The 21,612-nt window shown below is 41.2% G+C and overlaps 1 protein-coding gene across 1 annotated transcript in view; it reads right to left on the reverse strand.

The window, feature by feature from the left end:
• The window catches only part of sorcs1 (sortilin-related VPS10 domain containing receptor 1), a 253,520-nt gene that overhangs the window by 130,220 nt on the left and 101,688 nt on the right, over positions 1-21,612 (reverse strand). The window contains exon 2 of the mRNA XM_083931517.1: positions 6,244-6,311. Within this exon, the coding sequence (XP_083787643.1) occupies positions 6,244-6,311 (68 nt within the window). The remainder of the gene's footprint in view (positions 1-6,243; positions 6,312-21,612) is intronic.

The raw sequence follows: 21,612 nt of genomic DNA on the forward strand, positions 1-21,612 counted from the left end.
TCAATTTGCTGTTATATGGCTCAGTTCCCCGGTTGTATCTGCTGTCAATTTGGATAGCTTGTTATGCAGAGTAAGCCAGATTTTATGTGTTGTCCTGCTGCTTCATGTCTGGAAATCCTCTCAGAAAGATGCTTTACATCCTGAAAGCATGTTTTAGACCAAGTACCACCCCCACTGAATAACACACAGGAGGCAAAAAAACATGGATGTGTTATAGATGCTGGGATGAAAATATTGATACTGCTAATGTGTGTTCGGTATAGAGATGGAGCTGCGTGACCTATCTTAGAATTGATACTGAAAGCAGCAAACTCGCCTGGCTCTCTCATGGATATATTATAAGAACTGGATACAGGATCCCAAAATGATAAATAATGATAATTATTATCAATAAATAATTGATAATAAGTTCAACGAGAATTGCTCAACTGGGTCATACACAAAGCCTTGCCCAAGAGTTCCCACTCAGTCCTCGAGAAAGTTTTACAAATATGAAAAGTCCATGAGTCATAATTGACTCTGCAGTCAACAGATGTCTCTTTTACAGTCGTGGCCTATGGAGGAAAAGTTTTTTGGGTTGCAGGGCTGAGCGGTGGCACCCTATGCAGGTCTTATTATACATCCATAGACTCTCCAGAGATGGACAAAATTGCCTACAAACAGTAAATAACTCTAACATTTTGTCTCTAGTTTAACTTGTGGTTTTACAAGGAGAAATGCACCGTAATGCTGATAATCCTGTCCTTAAAGCAAGACAGAGCTACAGAGGCAGCTGCGGGAGTTGTGACAGATGGCAGGACGATGTGTCATACTTCACAGAGATGCAGATAAAATTACATCATCATTTATTTCAAGCTGCTAGAATCTTTATTTATGGATCAAATGATTGTGTGTATGTGAACGTGATCACTTGCACAAACAAATCCACAGCATTTTGTCACCTAACCCTGCAGTTCCCCTCACTGACACTCTCCTTTTGAACAGTCAGGTGAGGTTATTGTTTTGGTTTTGCATCATTCGCCAGACTGTTTTCAGCAAACAAGCTTTAAAAGACCCACTGTAGCATACATAAACTGGCAGTACCAATGGATTGTTAGCAACTGGCTGGCAAACATTGTAGAGCATTTAGCAGCTAAGTATCTCAAAACTCCTACCTCCTTTTCTTCAGTTGGTAGAGAACAAAACAGAGCTGAAAGAAGAGTGAATATGAGACCTTGTATTTGGCACATGGACACAAACAGCACTTGTTCTGTGCCCTTTTGATGTGTAATGGAACTCCTGCTTGCTAACACATTTATCCTGACACCTTGATGAGGTGACCCTGTTGTGGAGCCAAGCGGCCAAAACATTAATTAAACTATGGAAACTGGATTATTGTTTCTTGAAAAAGATTTTTAGCCAATTATTTTGTCATCATTTTCTCCTCAGTGATATCAATCAGACACACTCAAGGGTGCCTTGTGTGGCAGTATCAAACGTTGAGATAAAATAGGACAACACTGCGTTATTTGACGCCCTGGGAATGGGAACGACTTAGAATGTACTGTATGCTTTCACACAGAAAGTTGAAAGTTGAAACTTGCTACTACACACAATGCATAAGTTTTCTACGTCCTCAAGCCTGCCAGTTTACACCAAAGAGACAAAATGAGACTTTGTATCATCTCCATAGCAACAACTCTATGTACTTCAGGTCTAACTTGTGACTGTTAAAGCTTTCCATAGCTGGATATAATTTGTAGCATTCAAAAATATAAATGTGGACAGAGATAGTGAGATACTCGCTACAGCTGCATTTATAGAAGTGATGAAACAGCAGAAAATAACATTCTATTTCTCTGATTCACAACTTTGTTCCCGATGACGGCATTCCTCTCCTTGTTTTTTTCTCTACCTCAGTGCTTGCCAACCTTTTTCTTAAGGGACCCATATTTTTACAATTGTAAACTTTGGTGACACCCCCCCCCCCCCCCCCCCCTCATGAAAAAATAAAATAAATAAGGAACATCATAACTTCTTTTACATGAAATACTTTATATTTCAGTTATTTAATAACAGCATGGGACAATGAGGAAAACCTGTGTATGATTACAACATATTTCTTCAGAACTTGTACTTTTAAAAAACACTTTTTCTTTAACATATTTCAATATATTACCTGCTTAAATTAATTTGAAAAACAGCTTCAGAACTTGTACTTTTAAAGCTACAAGTTCTTTTTTTTCAAATTATTAATTAATTTTCTTTATTATATTTCAATTTATTACCTGCTTAAATAAAAAAAAACAGCAACAGCATGGAACAATGAGGAAAAACCTGTGTAAAATTACCACATAAACTTCAGAACTTGTACTGTACTAGGAACACATTTTTTGTTGTATCATGATCTCCTTTTCATTTCACTGTCTAGCTTTTAATGAGAGCTCTGACACTGTATTTCTTGAGCCAGCAATGGGATGTCTGGTGTGAATTTGGTAACAGCCAAACGAAAGTCACTGTGCACATCAAGTCTGTTGCGTGCCTTTGTTTTGATGGTGACCAGAGCGCTGAAAGCAGTCTCTGACAGGTATGTTGTGGCAAATGGCAAGATGAATCTGGTGGTCGCATGATGAGCAAGCCTAGGAGCGACTCCTGGTCCTTTCACAAGCCAAAACCGCTTGTATCCATGCTCATCATAGAATCGCTTGCAGAGTGAGCTAGACTTTATATCCATGAGCTCATCCTCAGCCTGGAGGTGCTCCACATCTTCTTCTTTAGCGAGAAATGGGTCCATCACCCATGCGTCTTTTGAGACATGTTCATTAATATCTGAAAAACGCGAGGGCATCTCCTCTTGAAGCTGCTCCATGTGGCGGTTGAATTGTCTGGCATCAGATAACTTCCCCCCTGACTGTTGTAGTAGCAGGAAACGGTTGCAGGTCCCCCTTTCCCAATTTAATCTTTCTGTACTCCACTTTGCACGCAAACGCATCCACTGCCTCTTTGCACTCCATTACGCTGGCAACCGCGCCCTGCATGCGTTTGTTTGCCTCGTTGTACAGACTGAATATCTCTGCAAGATATGAAGTCTTAATGAGAAACACATCGGTCATTTCGTCGGATAGTTTCTGGTTATGAACGGCTAAGAATTCCCTTATTTGGCTTTTAAATTCCATGAAACGCACCAACACTTTGCCAGCGCACTTCGGTGTGGAGAAGTGTCTGGTGCACCTCATCCTCACACAGCTGTGAAAAGATCCTTTTGTTGACCGGACGAGCTTTAATAAAGTTGACTATTTTGACCACAGTCGTTAAGGTTACGTCCAGGTCTTCACAGAGATGTTTGCCTGCCAGTGCGTGTCTGTGTATTATGCAGTGAAACACTAAGCAGTGCGGTGCCTTCTCCTTCAAATGGCTGTTGAAGCCCTTATTTTTCCCCATCATTGCGGCGGCTCCATCTGTGCAGCATGCAACTATATTTTCATAGGGAATATTGTGCCTTGTGAAGTACGTGTCGACTACACTGAAAATATCCTCTCCTCTTGTGGTGGCTGTGAGATTTACAGACATAAGAATGTCTTGTTTAAGCTCAGTTTCCTCAATGTACTGTACATAAACAATGCAAATTGCTTCCTCTGCCACAGTGGTAGTTTCATCCAGCTGAATTGAAAACGGGCATGTCCTGATTTTTTCAACGAGTGTGTTCTCAACGTTTCCTGACATTCTGTCGATTCTGTCTTTCACTGTGTTGTTGGACAGTGGTACAGTCTTAAATTTGTTAGCCACCTGCGGTCCACACAGTATCTCAGCCATTTTAATCAGGTTAATCAGTGTTTCGCCGACGTTGTGTGGCTTTTTGGCTTGGGCAATTAGGAGAGAGCACTCAAAGGATGCAACCGTTGCCTGCCTCTGGTCACTTCCCGCCCTGAAGAAACTCTCCTTTATGTTTTAGGGCCTGCTAGTGACAACAAGCTCTCTTTTTCTGATGAAAAACTCTTTGGGTTTACCCACCGTCTCGGGTATTTAGTTGTCTGGTGTCGCATCAGCTTGCAGGGCTTCAAACTTTCATTTGCCAGTTTCTCACAGCAAAATATACATTCTGCTCTAATTTAATCCATTGCTTCTATGAAGCCAAACTCAATATAACTTTCTTGGTAGCCCCTCTTTTTCTTTTTGACATTTTCCGCAGTCTCCTACCTGACGCTTCGCCATCTCTCCCTTAGCTCCGCCTAGCAACGACTGCTGCAAATGAGGCGTTCAAGTCACACACGCTCTGTTCCTCGTGATATAGGCCTATAACTTATTCATTTATCTAAAATTTGAAATACACGAATAAATGTTTAATGTGGTCTTGGATTTAGTTGATTTTGTCACATATATGAATTAAATGCTTAGCCTACTCATTTATTTAACATTTTAATTACATTAAAATTATTAAACCCCTTAAAATCAAGAGGGCTTCGCGACCCCCCCTGGATCTTTGACACCCCCCAGGTCTGGAACCACTGCTCTAGCTCACTCAACCCCTTGTTGAGCGTCCGTCCATAACTGTCATTTCAACCAGCTTACATTGGCTGTTGAAACAGGTAAATTGTAAATGGACTTGTACTTATATAGCGTCTTTCTACTCTTCTGACTACTCAAGGCGCTTTCACACTACTTGTCACATTCACCCATTCACACAGATGGCAGTGGACATCTACATAGCATCTACATACCATCTAATGAAACAGGGCAGGTCACACCACAGTTTTGTCTCATCACGAATCTTTGATCTGGACTGGGCTTCAGACAAGAACCAGCATTTGCTTCTATACATCTTGATTTTACCTTTGTATTACCCCTTGCCCTTCTTTTAGTTTATACACAGAAATAAATGTCCACACCGACACCCACTGACACTCAGTATCACATATGCAGCATGAGTATCAGCTTGCATCAAGACTTAATTGAAACTACATGATGCTTATTCAAAGTGAAACATTCAAATCCAACAGGCCGACATGTTTGTTTTGCACCATTACATCAAATGGAAATCATCTAGATGTCTTGTGCATTTTTTTTACGTTTGTCCCTCATAATCAAGTCTCACATTTCTCATATTTTTTCCAAAATGTAGGATCACTACTTTAAATGAAATAAAATCTGTGAGTTTGAATAAAATTTGCAAAGTACAACAGCCTTGGATAGAGCACAGTAAACATGGAGGGTGGGTCACAGAAAGTTCAAAAAAGATGAAAATAAAGATAGTATTTGATTTTGGTTTTGTATGTCAAACAAAACTTTTTTTTTTTACTTTTTAGTTTGCACTGTTTGCATAGTCTTGTCGTATAACTTATGGTCTATTTGAAGTTTTTCTGCTTTCAGACATTTTCATTGTTCTTGCACAAAAGTGCATGCAACGTCTCTACACTTTGATCCTTGGTTATGCAGACCAAAAATCTCAACATTTCAAGGTTTCAAACTGTTTGACTGATTTTAAGATGGAACAAATTGAAAAATAATGTAATTTAATGGGAAAATCTGAATGTGCCAACTGTAACCATGAACTCAGCTTTTTGAAAAATCTCTCACAATGTAGATAGTCATCTCATTTATACAACAAACTATTTTTTCATGTAGTTATTATTTATTTATTTTTGTTCCCCTGGAGAGAGCGGTTTATGTCTGTAGTATTACAATTCGTAGGCAACAAGAATAATGTTAAATACATTTCATGATGATAATTACTTGTATCTGTATACAGTAAGTGCAGATATTCTTGCTATGACTTCCTTTCTTCAAGACATTAATGCAGCCACATTCGCTCCTAACAGGCATCTACCAACGTTACATCAGGATCGAGTCAGAAACGAGACTCACGCTCCGAGCAAGGCTACGCTCAGTTCAAGGCTGGTCAAGGTAATTTACAGGATAACTTTGCAAGCTCCAGTCGTGTTGATTAGAGGCTTTCATGTGAGGGATTTCTGTTGCCCACAGACATTAAAATGATTGAAGACAGCCCGCTGCTCAGGCTCGCCATTTGAGATTTCGCTTTAGACTCTTGCCTCTTTTTCAAGCTTCGACTGTTTCATTAATTCACATTATGAGATCCTAGTGAGGATTGGTATTCTTTAGTTTAAACCACAGGGATAAAAACAACGGAAATATATAAAACCAAGTCAGCTCCCAACAGCTCCCTCTGACCGATTTACTGTGTCACACTCACAGCTTCTCTATGCTTTTCCAGAAATGTCATGAGCTCATGTAGTGTGATAAACCTACCTCCACAATGAACTCTCCGTCACACTGTTGAGGTTGAAGTCAAATAATTTGGTCAGCATCAAAATCACCTGCAGAACAAGACAAGCATTGCAATCAATACACAGGCCCATTGATCAAATGTGTGGTGAGCAAGTTAAACAGTATTGAATGAGCTGTACTTAATATTCAGAATAAAACATAGCATTCAATATTTGCTATTTAAAGATGTAGTGGTGTCATTTGATTACTCCTCCATATATTTTGGTCGCCAGTATTTTAAGTACAGCACTTTTCAGGCAAAAGTTGACAGGAAGGAGAATAAACAGCAGTGAAATTATGGTAGAAGCAAAGTTATGTCTTTGAAAAACCTTTCTCCCCTGTAAATGCCACACAAAACCTGTCATTTTTAAGTAGAGGTCTTGATGGACCCCCAATTAAATGATCTAAACTTTGGCTCAAACAGGTGGGGTCTTTTTCTACGTCAATCATCAGGTTTCAATCCACTTGTAATGCAAACGTTACCAGAAACTACTGTTACGTGAATATTAGAAGTTCAACATCAACATGAATGGTACCACAGAATAAGGGGGTGCCACAACATGACATACTTAAAAGAGTGTCATTCACACCTCAAACTGTGGAAAACAATGTAGTAACTCATCTTGTGATGGGATCACACCAGCTGCCAGAGGTGAAAAGTGGTGGGAAAATGGCCCCTTCCCTACTTTCTACGCCCCTGCTTCCACCACCCATTTTCTAAGTCGGCCTTCATTTTGATCCTAACCTTACACCTGTAATGTTTCGTGACTCCATGCACAGTTGCGTCGCTATTACTGTGGCAGAGTCTGGCCGCAGACGGACAGACGGACATGTAAACACCTGGCAAAATACTCAAAACCTCCTCTGTGATAGTTCCTGCTATAGTAGAGGTCTCCAGGACCACATTTTAGCTTGAAGTCACACACACACACACACACACACACACACACACACACACACACACACACACACACACACACACACACACACACACAAACACACACACACACACAGGCTTTCTAACTGAAATTAAAAGGGTTGTTCTTAATGCTATTGGCTGCTACCATGGAAACAGAATGGGACACAAAAGTCATTGTCAAACCTGTCAAAAAAATATTAAAATATAAACTCAGACAAAATATATTTTTACGGAAAAGCAATACTTTGATTCTGTAACCCTCAAAATGCCCCGTTGGTGTATTATTATTATTATTTTAAAGATTATTTTTTATAAAGGACAGACTGGAAATGGGGGGAGAGAGAGGGGGGGGGGGGGCATGCAGCAAAGGGCCGCAGGTCGGAGTCGCTGCCTCAAGGACCTTCAGCCTCTTTACATGGCCCGACTGCTCTAACCACTGTGCCACCAGCCGCCGGGTGTATTATTTATTTATTTTTGAAATAAAGTGCTTTAATGAAGATTCTACATATTCAACCTTTAATACTTAAAATATGTGCAGACTTACTGTTTGCCTTGATCTTGTGACATTACATCAAAAAGAGTGTGACCTGTTAAATGCTTAACAATGGCATTTTTTGCTTTCAACTTACCTATAAAATTCCTGAGCGTCTTTTGTGATGTGACACAGTCTTTTATGATGTGTTTACTGAACAAATTGATTTCATGATGATCATTTAAAAAAGCAATTTATTGTGCAGCCCTACCAGTAAACTTAGCTTACCTTAGCTTAGCTTAGCCCATCAATATTTATGGGGGTCAAGTGGCCTTTACGCAATACTTTAGTGGTTAGTCTAGTGTTAACAATAATGTTAACTTTAAAAAAAAAGGCATACAGAACCAAAACAAGTTCTAACTGCCATTCCACTGCGTCTATAAAAACATGAAAATTTGTCTTTTATCAGGTGCCTTGATTAGTTTTAATTTGTGTGACACCAATCACTGTGAAAGACGAGCTATCAACATTTTAAATATCTTCAGTATTCAACTTAACACCAGGGATCTACACCCACACCACCCTGTGAGCTTTTGAAAGCTCCAACAATAATTTGCCATGCATACTACCATACTGTACATATCACCACTTAAGGTGATCTCCCTCTAATTGTTTCAAACTCCCTACTTAATCATATCAGATTATTTCTAAACACTCCAATGTAAATATTCCTTATTCTATTAACACCCTCAAGGTGCATGGGATGAGGGAAAGTGGGTCAGCCAAACTCTTCGGGGAAAAACAAGCCGAAACATCACATTTCGCTCTGAGCACAATAGAAGTGAAGCAGCACGGAATCTCACAATCTATTTACTTTGAGACTGGAGGTGTATTTGAAATGAATAAAACTCAGCAGAAGCAAGAACATCTTCACTGTGAATGCTGCAGTTTCGGTTCAATATAGTTTTTTTTAACAGTTGTGTAGTGTTCTTACTTCACTTGTTCATGAGTTATGTTTCATTTTGATAACACGGAGAAAATCCCCAGGGGTATTTTGTGGTGACTTTGACAGTTATCTGATGACCCCCCGATGCATTGTGGATAACCCACGGCACAATGGTGAGTTGAAATGATGTGGGCGAAGAGAAGATGCTGCAAATGGAGAAACGTCTTTTCACAGAATGTATCGCTTGTGATGCTGGTACAGCCTTATCTCCAACTTTGCTATCGGGCTTTATGTACAAGGCAGGCGATGCACGCAGATATTTCCCAGTGCATGAAGTAAAATAAACAATCAGAGTCTGTCCACCCATATTCCTAGCCCCCATCAGTGGTGTCGCGTAGGGTATGCACTTCTTTTTCTGGTAGTTAACAGTATGCCCACCTATCATCCGAAAAGTCTCTGGCATATACAGTGCAGTATACCTGTTCCTCCTCTGTAACCTATCCATCTACTTAGTGGTACTGAGGTCAGTACCTCAGTGACTATCACTACACCACCGGCTCCCATGATACCTAGTTGGAATACTAGGCGCAACTTCCAGTGGAAATTGGAACAAGCATTTTCCATGGTACGCTAATCCTCTTCAATAGAGCGAATGCAAAATAAAACATGTGGGAAGACCATCTGTTACGCCTCAATGAGATAATATTATCATCCCTCTAGATTCTTCTATTGTGGGATGGAGGACAACCTATATGAATGGCCTCAGATAAGGAACACTAGCATATTTAGCTAAGTTATTGTCTCTGTCGCTACAGGCCATAGACTGTACAGTAGATGGTGGTAAGCATGCCCCAAGTTTGTAAAAGCAGGCAGGAATTAAACATATTTTAGCCACCTAACAAAAACTACATTAATTTGAAGACATAATCCGTAGGATTTTCATTTAGTTAATTGTCTGTTAATTTACTATCTATCAAAGAGTGCAAGTGAAGTTAAAACAATGGTGATTGATCATATGACCCACTAATGAAAACACTTGTTGCCTAGTATTCCAATCTGAGTGTCTGTGGAGACATTCCTGGGCTAGATATAAATAGGCAACCATGTTGGTGACGCTGCTGACAGCTGCTGGTCTGCCGGCCCAGATAGTCAGTAATGGTTAAGCTGAGTTCACTTCTAATCCCAAATCAGGAACTTCCAACTTCTGAGTCAGGCTTGTAGTAAGGGCAAAAGTGTAATAAAAACATGTCTGTGTGTGTGGATTTAAGAGGGGAACATATATGGGACAGAGTGGAAGAAGAGCGTTGAATGTGTTTCAATAAAGTTTACCAAAAAGCAAAAAATACAAAATGTCAACACACATAGTGACCGTGAATGTGACAAGATGGAGAGGCTTGAGAACAGGCTGACTTGCAATTACATTTTACTGCCAAATCTTATGGATTATGACTTTAAGTGTGCGTATATTAAGAATATTTTCATAACTCTCCCTTGCCATCAACAGCCATGTTTAAGTTTACACAGGGGGAACTGAGGCTGTTATATAGCTCTCATCAAAGTCACCAAACTACCTTGTAGAATGCAGGAGTTGCTGTTTTACCACTGCCTCAATCGGTGAGTTTATTTGTGTTATTGTGGGACTTTGGTATTTTAAAGAAGTAGGAACTAACAAAACGAACGAACAAACTAACCGACTAAGGCCATGATCAGAGAGTGCAGGTGGATTTATGGGCTTTAGTTAATCAGAAAAGGCTATCTGATGGAAATATAATATTCTAAATATAGCAAACATTTAAACTGATATTGATTTATTAGGTCGGTTGGCCTTTTTAATGTGTCTAAAATAGGTTTAGCTGCTGCCTCCATCCACAGCATTGCTAAGCTTCTATGCCAGTAATGTTACTTCGGTCTGTTTTTCCACTAGGTAGTACACTGACCATGGATATACAACCCCATTTCAAAAACCCAAACGGAATCATTTGGGTTTTAAATATGTGTTAAAGGCAAAATTAAGACAAATAACTTCGCCGTTTGCAGTTAGCCACCATGGTGGGGTCATCCCAATGTTCCCCAGGCCCTATGTTCCCCGGGTCCTACGTTCCCTGGGTCCTATTTTCCCCAGGTCCTATGTTCCCCAGGTCCTATGTTCCCCAGGCCCTATGTTCCCCGGGTCCTATGTTCCCCAGGTCCTATTTTCCCCAGGTCCTATGTTCCCCGGGTCCTATGTTCCCCACGTCCTATGTTCCCCGGGTCCTACGTTCCCTGGGTCCTATTTTCCCCAGGTCCTATGTTCCCCAGGTCCTATGTTCCCCAGGCCCTATGTTCCCCGGGTCCTATGTTCCCCAGGTCCTATGTTCCCCAGGTCCTATTTTCCCCAGGTCCTATGTTCCCCAGGTCCTATGTTCCCGGGTCCTATGTTCCCCGGGTCCTATGTTCCTCGGTTGCATAAGCCTCTGCCTCTGCTGATATAATTCAGTATTTTGTTAGGGCAAGGCCAGGGTTAGGGGGTAGTGTTAGAGTCTACGTAAACCTATTTGCCTGGGAATTCGGCACTGATTGTGGTAATAATAACAGAGCAGGGAACATAGGATCCTTTCTGTGAAAAGCGGGGGGAACAGCGGACCCTTTTCTTAAAAAGTATTAAAAAGCAGGGAACATAGGACCCAGGAAACACAGGTACGCTCCCACCATGGTTAGTCACTAGGACTAGCTAGCTTACTACTACTTCCACTATCTCACTAGAAGTTTCACCCATACCCCTTTCTACAGTAAAGACACCAAGAATAAGATGGATACAGTTTATATGTGTTGCCTTTCAGCTGTGTGCCATGCTGCGCTTGGCCAATATCAAACTGTTTCCCCTTGGCCTGGCTGCCTTTTGATACCTCCACTGGCTGTTATTGAGCTGCAGCTGAGCCACTGTATGACTTGTGTGACTTTGTGAAACAGTTCCACCACCATAGGGTTCCTGCGAGTACAAGTAGAACAGATGCACCTTGGGTAGCGGAATTACATTGCGAGGTTGGGGCCCCTGTGCTCAGGCTTATTAAGTATGCGCTAACATTTGCAGCCCCAGAAACATTCAGAACATGCAGTGCACTCAGCCAACCCGTAGCTGCCAGGGATTTGGAGTGCAGTCGAGAGTGTGTTGTGGAAAATAACCACCAGGTTTACAACAAGTAGTTATAAGGCATTGATTAAGAGTGATTCAGGAAGTAGCTGAGGATTTCAGTGCGGGGAGGATAAGCCTGGGGAATGAATAACCTTACATGTCTGGACTAGACCTTTGCATGCTAATGACTGACCAAGTCCATTTAGCTGCCCAGCTGGAGGCTGAATTCACACCACACAGCTTCTCTCTTTCTCTGTATTCCCTCACTTTCTTTTTCCCCCCACCTCCATCCATGTTATTCATTCCTCTCGTTACATCTCAACACCATTTTCTCCTGTAAAGTCTATGTGTGTGTGTGTGTGTGTGTGTGTGTGAGAGAGAGAGAGAGAGAGAGAGAGAGAAAGAGAAAGAGAGAGGTGAAGGTAATGGTGCAGTTATGTTTTTAGCATCTCTGAGTCACTGCTGTGTGTTTACATGCCTCTGTGTGTGAGTGTGTGTGTGTGTGTGTGTGTGTGTGTGTGCTTGTGTGTGTGTGTATGTGTGTGTGTCAGAGTATCCACGATCTAGGTGAAGGTGAGGGAGCAGTTATGCTTTTACAACTTTGAGTGTTCCCTCATGGCTTGTGTATATATTTGTGTGTGTGTGTATTTATCTGTGTGCATGCTGTGAGAGGTAGCGCTCTGGCTCCAGATCCTGGATAAGGTCCTCTAAAAGGCTGAGGTATAAGCCGGGTGACTTGGCTTCATTAGTTGAAGGGCAGTGTGCGTATGGGCCCTTCTGTCTGCCACATATGGAGACTATGTAGGCAGTCATCAGCGAGTGGCCCTGTCAGATGGTCTCCCACTGGAAAGTGCATATGCTCCATCACTGACCACGCCAATTATGCCTGTGGGCTTCTACTGTAGATACTACGAGGAGGCAGCAGAGGCGGCCAATGGACACACACACACACACACACACACACACACACACACGCACACACTCACACACACTTCTGACAGTTTGGAGATGTGCAGAGGACCACAAAAGCATCCAAATGAGAGGTGGCTGTTGGCCGTGTGTTACAGTTTCAGAATAGAGAAGCAATGATTTATAGATGCTTTAAAATAATGCAGTTACAGGTCCCATGTTGTTTGAATGCAGTCTCGCCTTTGTAAAAGATTGTACAGTCCTGGTTGAAAGCTGCACGTTACTTTGTTAGTGTGTGTTTGTATGGAGGCTGCATTGACCGAAAGAGAGAAGATGGTACTGCACATGTATACGACCCAAACAATAACCAGAACGATAACAACGGATCGAAGTGTCTTCCATAGTGTCAAAGATATCTATGTTGGAACAGTAGCTTCAGGATCACCAGTCAACCCTGCCTGCTGCAGTCAAGATAACGAGACGATGTTAATAAAAAGTTGAAGCTGTATTCTGTAACTTTCTTCATATTTAAACTACAGCAAATTTGTCAGAGCAGCCAGTGTAAACAGTTGTTTCAGTTCATTGTTGATGGTGTGGTGAAAGTGTCAAATGTTAAAATGAATGTCAGGGTGGGTCCCACATACAGGAGCCCCTGTAAAGCATCCATCCATCCATCCATCCATCCATCTTCAACCGCTTGTCCCTATAATCTTTATTATAAATAATAAAGATGATGATATCCCAAATAAAGATTATGAATAATAAAGATGATGATGTCCCAACTGTCTAGAGTAGCTTTGTAAACATGATGGAAGCACACCCATTTGAACTATACTTTGTATTTTGCAAACATTTTTAAACTCCTACTGGAGGGATTATCTGATTCATTCCCAATGTGGTTGGTTCAACCTGCTAACTGAGGTGACAGGGAATTGTAAGGAATACCTCAAACGATCATGTCATAGGTCATGTAACAACACGCCATTTTAGGCACTTTACAGGTATGAACCTCTTCGAAATCCCTCCAAGAGGATTCAGCAGATCCCTCTCATATGTGGTCAGCAGAATCGGAAAACATTCATGCCGAAGTGCGGCGTTTTTGTGGAACAGCGTTGCCATGGCTTGGCGGGCAATTTGCATATTTGGCCATGACACAGGGAGCTGTTATAACTTCACCTGACCGATTTACATGAAATTTACATGGTGTGGTCTACATGTGATATACTGTACGGCAGCATGACGTTTAATTAGTGTGTTCTCTAGCACCACATACTGGAAACAGGGAGTGCTACACAATTTGCAATAAATCATTTCCAGCTCCGTGCTAACTTAACCTGGTAGTATGCATGGAGAGGATAAGAGATGGGTGTGCTGTGTGTTTGTGTGAGTGACAGACAGCGCGAGCAGAGCTGCATGCACTTCAAAACACATTTACACCTATACCTCATTTTCAGTCCCATTTGGAACACACTGTTTTCTTTAATATATATGTATCTTTGCATACCCAATACAGTGAAAAGAGGTAGAATCATTTTTTGAGTGGAGTATCCCTTTTTTTTATGCAATACTGTAATATTATACCATCACCTTGAAAAAACAAAAAAAATACTGGTCATATCGCCCACCCCTAATCCTAATGAAGTTCTTTTCTAGCCTAAACTTAACCTATCATCTTTCTTTGCCTAAACTTAGAGTCACCTTTTGTTGCCTAAACCTAACATTACCTTCCGTTGCCTAAACTTAACTGTGACCCTTTTTTTTGCCTAAACTTAAAGTCACCTTCCGTTGCCTAAACTTAACGTTACCTTTCGTTGCCTAAACCTAACTGTGACCCTTCGTTGCTTAAATATAACTGTGACCTTTTGTTGCCAAAACTTAACCGTGACCTTTTGTTGCCTAAACCTAATGTCACCTTCTGTTGCCTAAACTTACCGTGACCTTTTGTTGCCTAACCTTAACTGTGACACTTTGTTGCCTAAACTTAACCATCATCTTTCTTTGCCTAAACCTAATTTCACCTTTTATTGCCTAAACTAAACTGTGAACTTTTGTTGCCTAAACATAAAGTTGCCTTCTGTTGCCTAAACTTAACGTTACCTTTTGTTGCCTAAACCTAACTGTGACCCTTTGTTCCTTAAACAGGGTCACCTTTGTTGCTTAAATTTAACTGTGACCTTTTGTTGCCAAAACTTAACCGTGACCTTTTGTTGCCTAAACCTAATGTCACTTTCTGTTGGCTAAACTTAACCGTGACCTTTTGTTGCCTAACCTTAACTGTGACCTTTTGTTGCCTAAACTTAACCATCCTCTTTTGTTGTCTGAACTTAACCATCATCTTTCATCACAGTAAGGAATCTGGGTGTTATTTTTGATCAGGATATGTCCTTCGATTCTCACATAAAATTTACGACAAGGACTGCATATTTTCACCTACGTAATATTGCGAAAATTAGGAGCAGTGGGCCTCATTTATCAATCTTGCGTGAAAACGGGCGCAGATCTGAGCGCAGAATTGGTCGTATGACAGGACCCACGTGTGATTTATGAAACATTCGTATCGGACCAATCTCAGCGTACGAATGAGCGGGCCTTGATAAATGCGGCGGCTGAATTCGATCGTCATTAACATGTTAAGCCCTTAAATATTCCTGGTTCGAGGCCTCGCCCACTGAGGTCAAACATGCAGAGGAGAAATGCTGGGAAGAAAAGACACTTTTCCGACACACAGATCGGCATCCTGACATCCGAGATGGAGCAAAATAAAGATGTGCTTTTCGGCAGTCTTAAGAGTGGAATAAAAGGGGCCCATAAAAAAGCTGAATGGAAAGGAATAACTGAGGAAGTCAACCCGAAGCAGCGCTCCACTGTGACCCGTGTGCGCCTGTGCGTGTGTGCGCACTGCTGAACCTGCGCTCCTGCTCTGTAGCGGGGTTTGCCAGCGGGGTTATTAGGTATTCCGTTAGAGGATAACCTTTGTCGTCTAGAAGAACCATACCAAGATGTTAATCATCTTGTTTGATTTAATGCAATTTATCGAGGGTAGCCACTTACCGAGGAGATGACTATGGCTCTGCAGTGCGCTTTCCTTTTCATTCATTCATCTTCAACCTTGTCCCTGTCGGGGTCGCGGGGGGCTGGAGCCGAGGTTTTTTTTTTAAATATAAAAGAATCGTGTGTCCCCCGGGCCATCTGGCCACCATGTTAAAAAGCGATAGCTTGGCATCACAAATCACCTGTACATTTATCGAGTGGTAGTTTTTGCGTTTGATGAACGCGTAATCAGTCATGGATGGTGCCTTCAGACGCACATGAGTACAATCAATTGCAACCACAATTTTAATTTTTTTAATTCGTTTTAAGAATCAGTTTTGATCTGTTCTTAATATGTGACTGCTTATGCTTAATGACAGCTGAGGTTTGTTCATTATTTTCAGCCAGGTTTTGCTGTGCTGCATCGCAAATCCACAGGCTCAAATGTGCGTACACGACCTCAGACCAGACGTGAGATTTGATCGTAGTTCCCGCTCACGTCCAAATTGATGAATGCCGACGTTTGCCAGGAAATGGTCGTACGCACGTTTTTCTGACGTACGTTCGTTTGATAAATGAGGGCCCTTGTGTCTCAGAAAGATGCAGAAAAACTAGTACATGCATTTGTTACTTCTAGGCTGGACTAATGCAACTCCTTATTATCAGGCTGCTCCAATAAGTCTGTTAAGCGTCTCCAGTTGGTCCAAATTGCTGCAGCTCGTGTATTACCTAAAACTAATCGAAGAGAACATATTTCTCCTGTATTAGCTTCTTTGCACTGGCTACCTGTAAAATCTAGAATATAATTTAAAATCCTTCTCCTTACCTACAAAGCTCTTATTGGTCAGGCTCCATCGTATCTTAAAGAGCTCATAGTACCGTATTACCTGACTAGATTGCTGCGCTCTGAGAATGCAGGGCTACTTGTCATTCCTAGGGTCTCCAAAAGTAGAATGGGAGGCAGAGCCTTCAGCTACCAAGCTCCTCTCCTGTGGAACCAACTCCCAAGTGTTATTCGGAATGCAGACACTGTCCCCTTATTTAAGAGTAAACTTAAAAAACTTTCCTTTTTGATAAAGCTTACAGCTAGGGCTTACGAGCCCTTAGCAATGTTGTTATTTTCAAGATGATTTTGTTCTGCTTAATTATGCTGCTATAGGCCTAGTCTGCCGGGGGATAATACTTTTCCAGATACTCTGAGCTTCTCTCCTCTCTGTCTGTATCATTCATGTCTCATCAATGCATGTTACTAATTCAACTTCCTCCCCAGAGTTGTTTGTGCTTTGTCAGCTCGCAGGTCTCTGCTGATCTTGGTGGTGCCTGCTGCCGTGGTCCTGCATGACGCTTCCTGCTACTATTATAATTTATAACCCTAGCTGTGCTTGTTTCTACTATTCTGCTGTATTAACTGCCATAACATATAAGTCATATTCACATTACAATAGATATTATTATAGTTACTGGAAGTGCGTCTGTCTCTGTCTTTGTGTCTGTCTTTGTCTCTCTCTGTCCATCTTTTCTCTCTTTCTCTGTCTTTTTCTTCCTCCCCAACCGGTCAAGACAGATGGCCGTCCTCCACAGAGCTGGGTCTGTCTGACGTTTCTGCCTTTAATAGGGAAGGTTTTCGTTGCCACCATACACTACGGGGGAATTGTTGGGTCTATGTTTATCATAAATAAGTCATAGAGTGTGGTCTTTACCTAGCTTGTAAAGTGTCCTGAGATAACTTTTGTTATGATTTGGCACAATTAATACAATTTAATTGAATTGAATCTTTCTTCGCCCAAACCTAACCGTGACATTTTGTTGCCTAAACTTAGCCGTGACCTATTGTTGCATAAACTTAACCATCATCTGTCTTTGCCTAAACTTAACGTTACCTTTTGTTGCCTAAACTTAACTGTGACCCTTTTTTTTTTTTTTTGCCTAAACTAAACTGTTCCTTTTGTTGCCTAAACTTAAAGTCACCTTTTGTTGCCTAAAGGTTTTCTGTTTCTAAAGGAAATGTTTGAAGCAATACAACTGAAATAATTTACATAATTATTAACAACATCTTAAGTGTAGACCATAATCATTGAATCAAAATCTGCTTCATCCTTTGTTAAAAACCCCAATTTAGATCAGTTGATGAGCTTCCACAGCAGACAAGATTTTGAAAGATAAAGAGCACAGATCAAAGAAAAAAAAAACCTCATCTCAGAGGGTTGTTTCAGAAGGATTTCAAATGTAGAAAGAAAAAATGCACTGATATTAGTCATGCAAAGGGAAGCCTCAGCTCCGGGTAGGGATCAGTAACAACTGTGTCTGTGCAAAGCTTTAGGTGTTTAAGATATCTCCCCATTATTTATTTTTAATCAAAAGTATGCCTTTGCTGCTAGCAAACATTGTTATCTCCTACACTATTTGGGAATTGTCCTTGGATGGAGAGAAAGTATCATCATGAATCAAAATATCCAAACATGCATATACAAACAACAATTACCATTTCCTGGGGCTCAAGAAGGCAGAATAAACAAATGTGAAATGCAGAGTATTAGTACACATTCTGGAGCTCCCATAACAGGGAAATGTGCTGGGTTCATGCTCTGCAAGGCATTATGAACTATTTGTTTTTCTCACTTCGCATTTTTAATCACGTGAGATCACATTTCTCCAGGGGACATATCGTTGTGCATAATTTCATTACTGGGGATAAAAAAAGAGAATGATCGGAGAATAGAAGGCGATGCATCACAGGAACAAAAAGGGACTTTCTTGCCACACAGATGTAGTTAATGAAACTGTTTTGCAGTTTCTTTTTAATCAATACATTCATTTTGTAATGAAGCCTCAGAAAGAAAGTTGTAAACAAGTTTTACCCGCAAACATTTCAGAATCCCTCAAACTGTCAGGCTCACGGGGGAACATGGAGCTAGGAAGGCTCCTCTCTGTGGATTAGCCTGTCACATCTTCCTTTGGAAGATTCCCCACTCGTACCACTATCATAAAAGTGAAACATACCTAGGAAACAAGGTTGCCAGGTGCTTGTCGCATATCTAAAAAGAATGTGTCTTCATCAGGATCGAATTTGATCAAGACCTGTCAGAAGTGCGTTTCTCAGGGAGGTTATGCCATTGCATACTAATATTCAACAATGTGGACTGCATATAAACCAGAAAATGGTCTCTTTGGCCAGATTTAAACTGATTTATTTTCAGTGTTCATTAGAATAAGGGGTGGGAGTCAGAGAGTAACTCAAATTATTTATTTTAGGACTTGTTGCCCATCATAACGATGGTATCAAGACACAGCGATTCTGCAACACTCGATACATCAGAAAATCGTCTATGACATATAAACGTATCCGGCGAGCCGTTTGTGTCTCCCTCCAGTATGCGCCCGCTTGAATGGGAGCTGTCATTATACTGTAAGTGTTCTTTTTATACATTTATCTGTACTTTTCATGCAGCATTACTTTTGACAACGTTGTCGAGGAAGTCAGGAAGAACCTGTGCAATTCTCTGCTGCTCCAACAGCAGTGAGTGGGAAACTTCACAAAAAACTGAGTGAACGACACAAACCTTTACCTCATGAACAGCGCCCCTGTCTGAGGCTGTATGGTCTACATGGATTTAAACCTTTACCTCATGAAGAGCGCCCCTGTCTGAGGCCGTACGGTCTACATTGATTCAAACCTTTACCTCATGAAGAGCACCCCTGTCTGAGGCCGTGCGGTCTACATGGTTTCAAACCTTTACCTCATGAAGAGCGCCCCTGTCTGAGGCCGTACGGTCTACGTGGATTCAAACCTTTACCTCATGGAGAGCGCGCCTGTCTGAGGCTGTACGGTCTACATGGATTTAAACCTTTACTTCATGAAGAGTGCCCCTGTCTGAGCCCGTACGGTCTACATGGATTCAAACATTTACCTCATGAAGAGCGCCCCTTTCTGAGGCTGTACGGTCTACGTGGAGTCAAACCTTTACCTCATGAAGAGCACCCCTGTCTGAGGCCGTGCGGTCTACATGGTTTCAAACCTTTACTTCATGAAGAGCGCCCCTGTCTGAGGCCGTACTGTCTACATCTGTTTCCTGGGTGTGCAGATGTTCTCCCGAAGTGGATCAAAAACATTAACAGAGGGGACTTTGTTCCCAACAGCAACAGATGCTCAGTTTTTGAATGGTCAATCTCATAAATGAACAGCATCAGAATCAGAAATACTTTAATAATCCCAGGGGGAAATTCTTTTAATTAAGGCTGCCTAGCTTAACGCAGTGAAAAAGTAATGCCAGCTAAGCTAACACTGCTCAGCTAGCTCACGTTAGACGCCTCTATCAAGACTGCCTGTTGTCACACAGTAAATTAACTCACTGTGGTGTTAATGTGAAATATAACGTAGTTGCTCTAACTAGGGCAACCTAATGACCACATCGTAAGTAGCTGAGTTAATCAGTGATGGAGGTAAATCATTACAAGTACTCTTTATGAGGTAAAGGTTTGTAAAAGTTGTAGAAAATGTGCACTTTTAATGGAAGCTCCCATTCAATAGTGCACATACTGGAGGGAGACGCCACCGCAACAATGGTGGCTTGTTCACTTCAGGTACTTTGCGTATATGTTAGGGGTGAGCCCGAATAGTCGACTATTCGCTCAAAAGAGCCTGATTCGACTGCCAATCTCATAGTCCCAATGATAAATAGCCTATTTGGGTATAAATATAAGCATATTTATAAATACTATTACTAAAATGTGAAAAGAAACTCCTGTGCTTTGAAACTATCTCCTTAGTGTGCAGGAATGACCCCCTCCCCCTCTTAGACTCAGTTGTTCTATCCAGGATAAGCATCGTCTTGGCTGGGCTTTAAATCTACCTGTGCGTCAGAAATACAACAGTCTGCTCCGGTTTAATCATCAGCATCATTTACTTTGAATATTTGACCATTTGTTGCTTTACATTATAGACGTTCAAACAACCACAGTCTGACACAGAACTGTGAAAGTGAAACTACAGTTCTAAATATTAAATCATTGATGTTCTAACAACAAATACTTTTAATAAGATGCTTCAGAAATCACATCTCTCAGTAACCCTCTGCCTGACACGTGTGACCGCACAGCGCTGGACCCACGTGCACCCATTGCTGTCTGCTTCACATCTGTGGCTCACCACCCCGGATCAGAGGGTTTTTTATGAGCAAAAAATAAACAAAAACTGATTCAACGATTAGTTGACTATAGGCAAGAGGTGATGAATCAGATTCCACTATGAACATTTTTATATCTGTGTAACTGAAGAGGTAAAAATGCACTAAAAGGCAAAAAGCAAGAATTATTTATTGTTTCACAGCATTGTGGTGTGGGTTTCACATAATTTGCTAACTGAGATAATGAAAAATGTACAACAAAGTGCCTATTTAATACACGCACACACACACACACACACACACACACACACACTGACTGCAACGTGTCCATGTCCACATGTGCTATCATTCCAATCTAAAATAGCTGTAAACTGGAAAAGGCAGAACTGCCAAAAAGCAAAACAGTTCAGTTCTGTTATAGTGTTAAAAGGAAGATACACCTATGCCTCACTGACAGCTTTGAAATCTGCGTAAAAAAGGTTTTGCAGAAAACAAACCAAAAAGAAATCAAAGCAAAAAATATGCATTTCTCTCTCTCAAAGATAACTACGGTAATACGTTTCGGGGTTTTTTGTTCATGTACAAGATGAACAAGGTGGCCATGCGTGTTCATGTGTTGCCCTTGTATTTTACTTACATATCAACCTTTTTCCCCACCCCTAATTAGAATGACAGCAGCTATAGATTCTTTCTTGAGATAAAACAGAAACCATACACATTTTCTATTTTCAATTGCATTGGAGCAGATTATTTTTGGAAGTGTTTGCAGAGATGCTCGCAGAATCCTAAAGAAGGCTGGAGCTTTTGAGACTGCCTGCAGTTTCATGTGCAGCTCGTTTG

The sequence above is a fragment of the Echiichthys vipera genome (genome assembly GCF_963691815.1).
Source record: "Echiichthys vipera genome assembly, chromosome: 2".
NCBI classification, from domain to species: Eukaryota; Metazoa; Chordata; class Actinopteri; order Perciformes; family Trachinidae; genus Echiichthys; species Echiichthys vipera.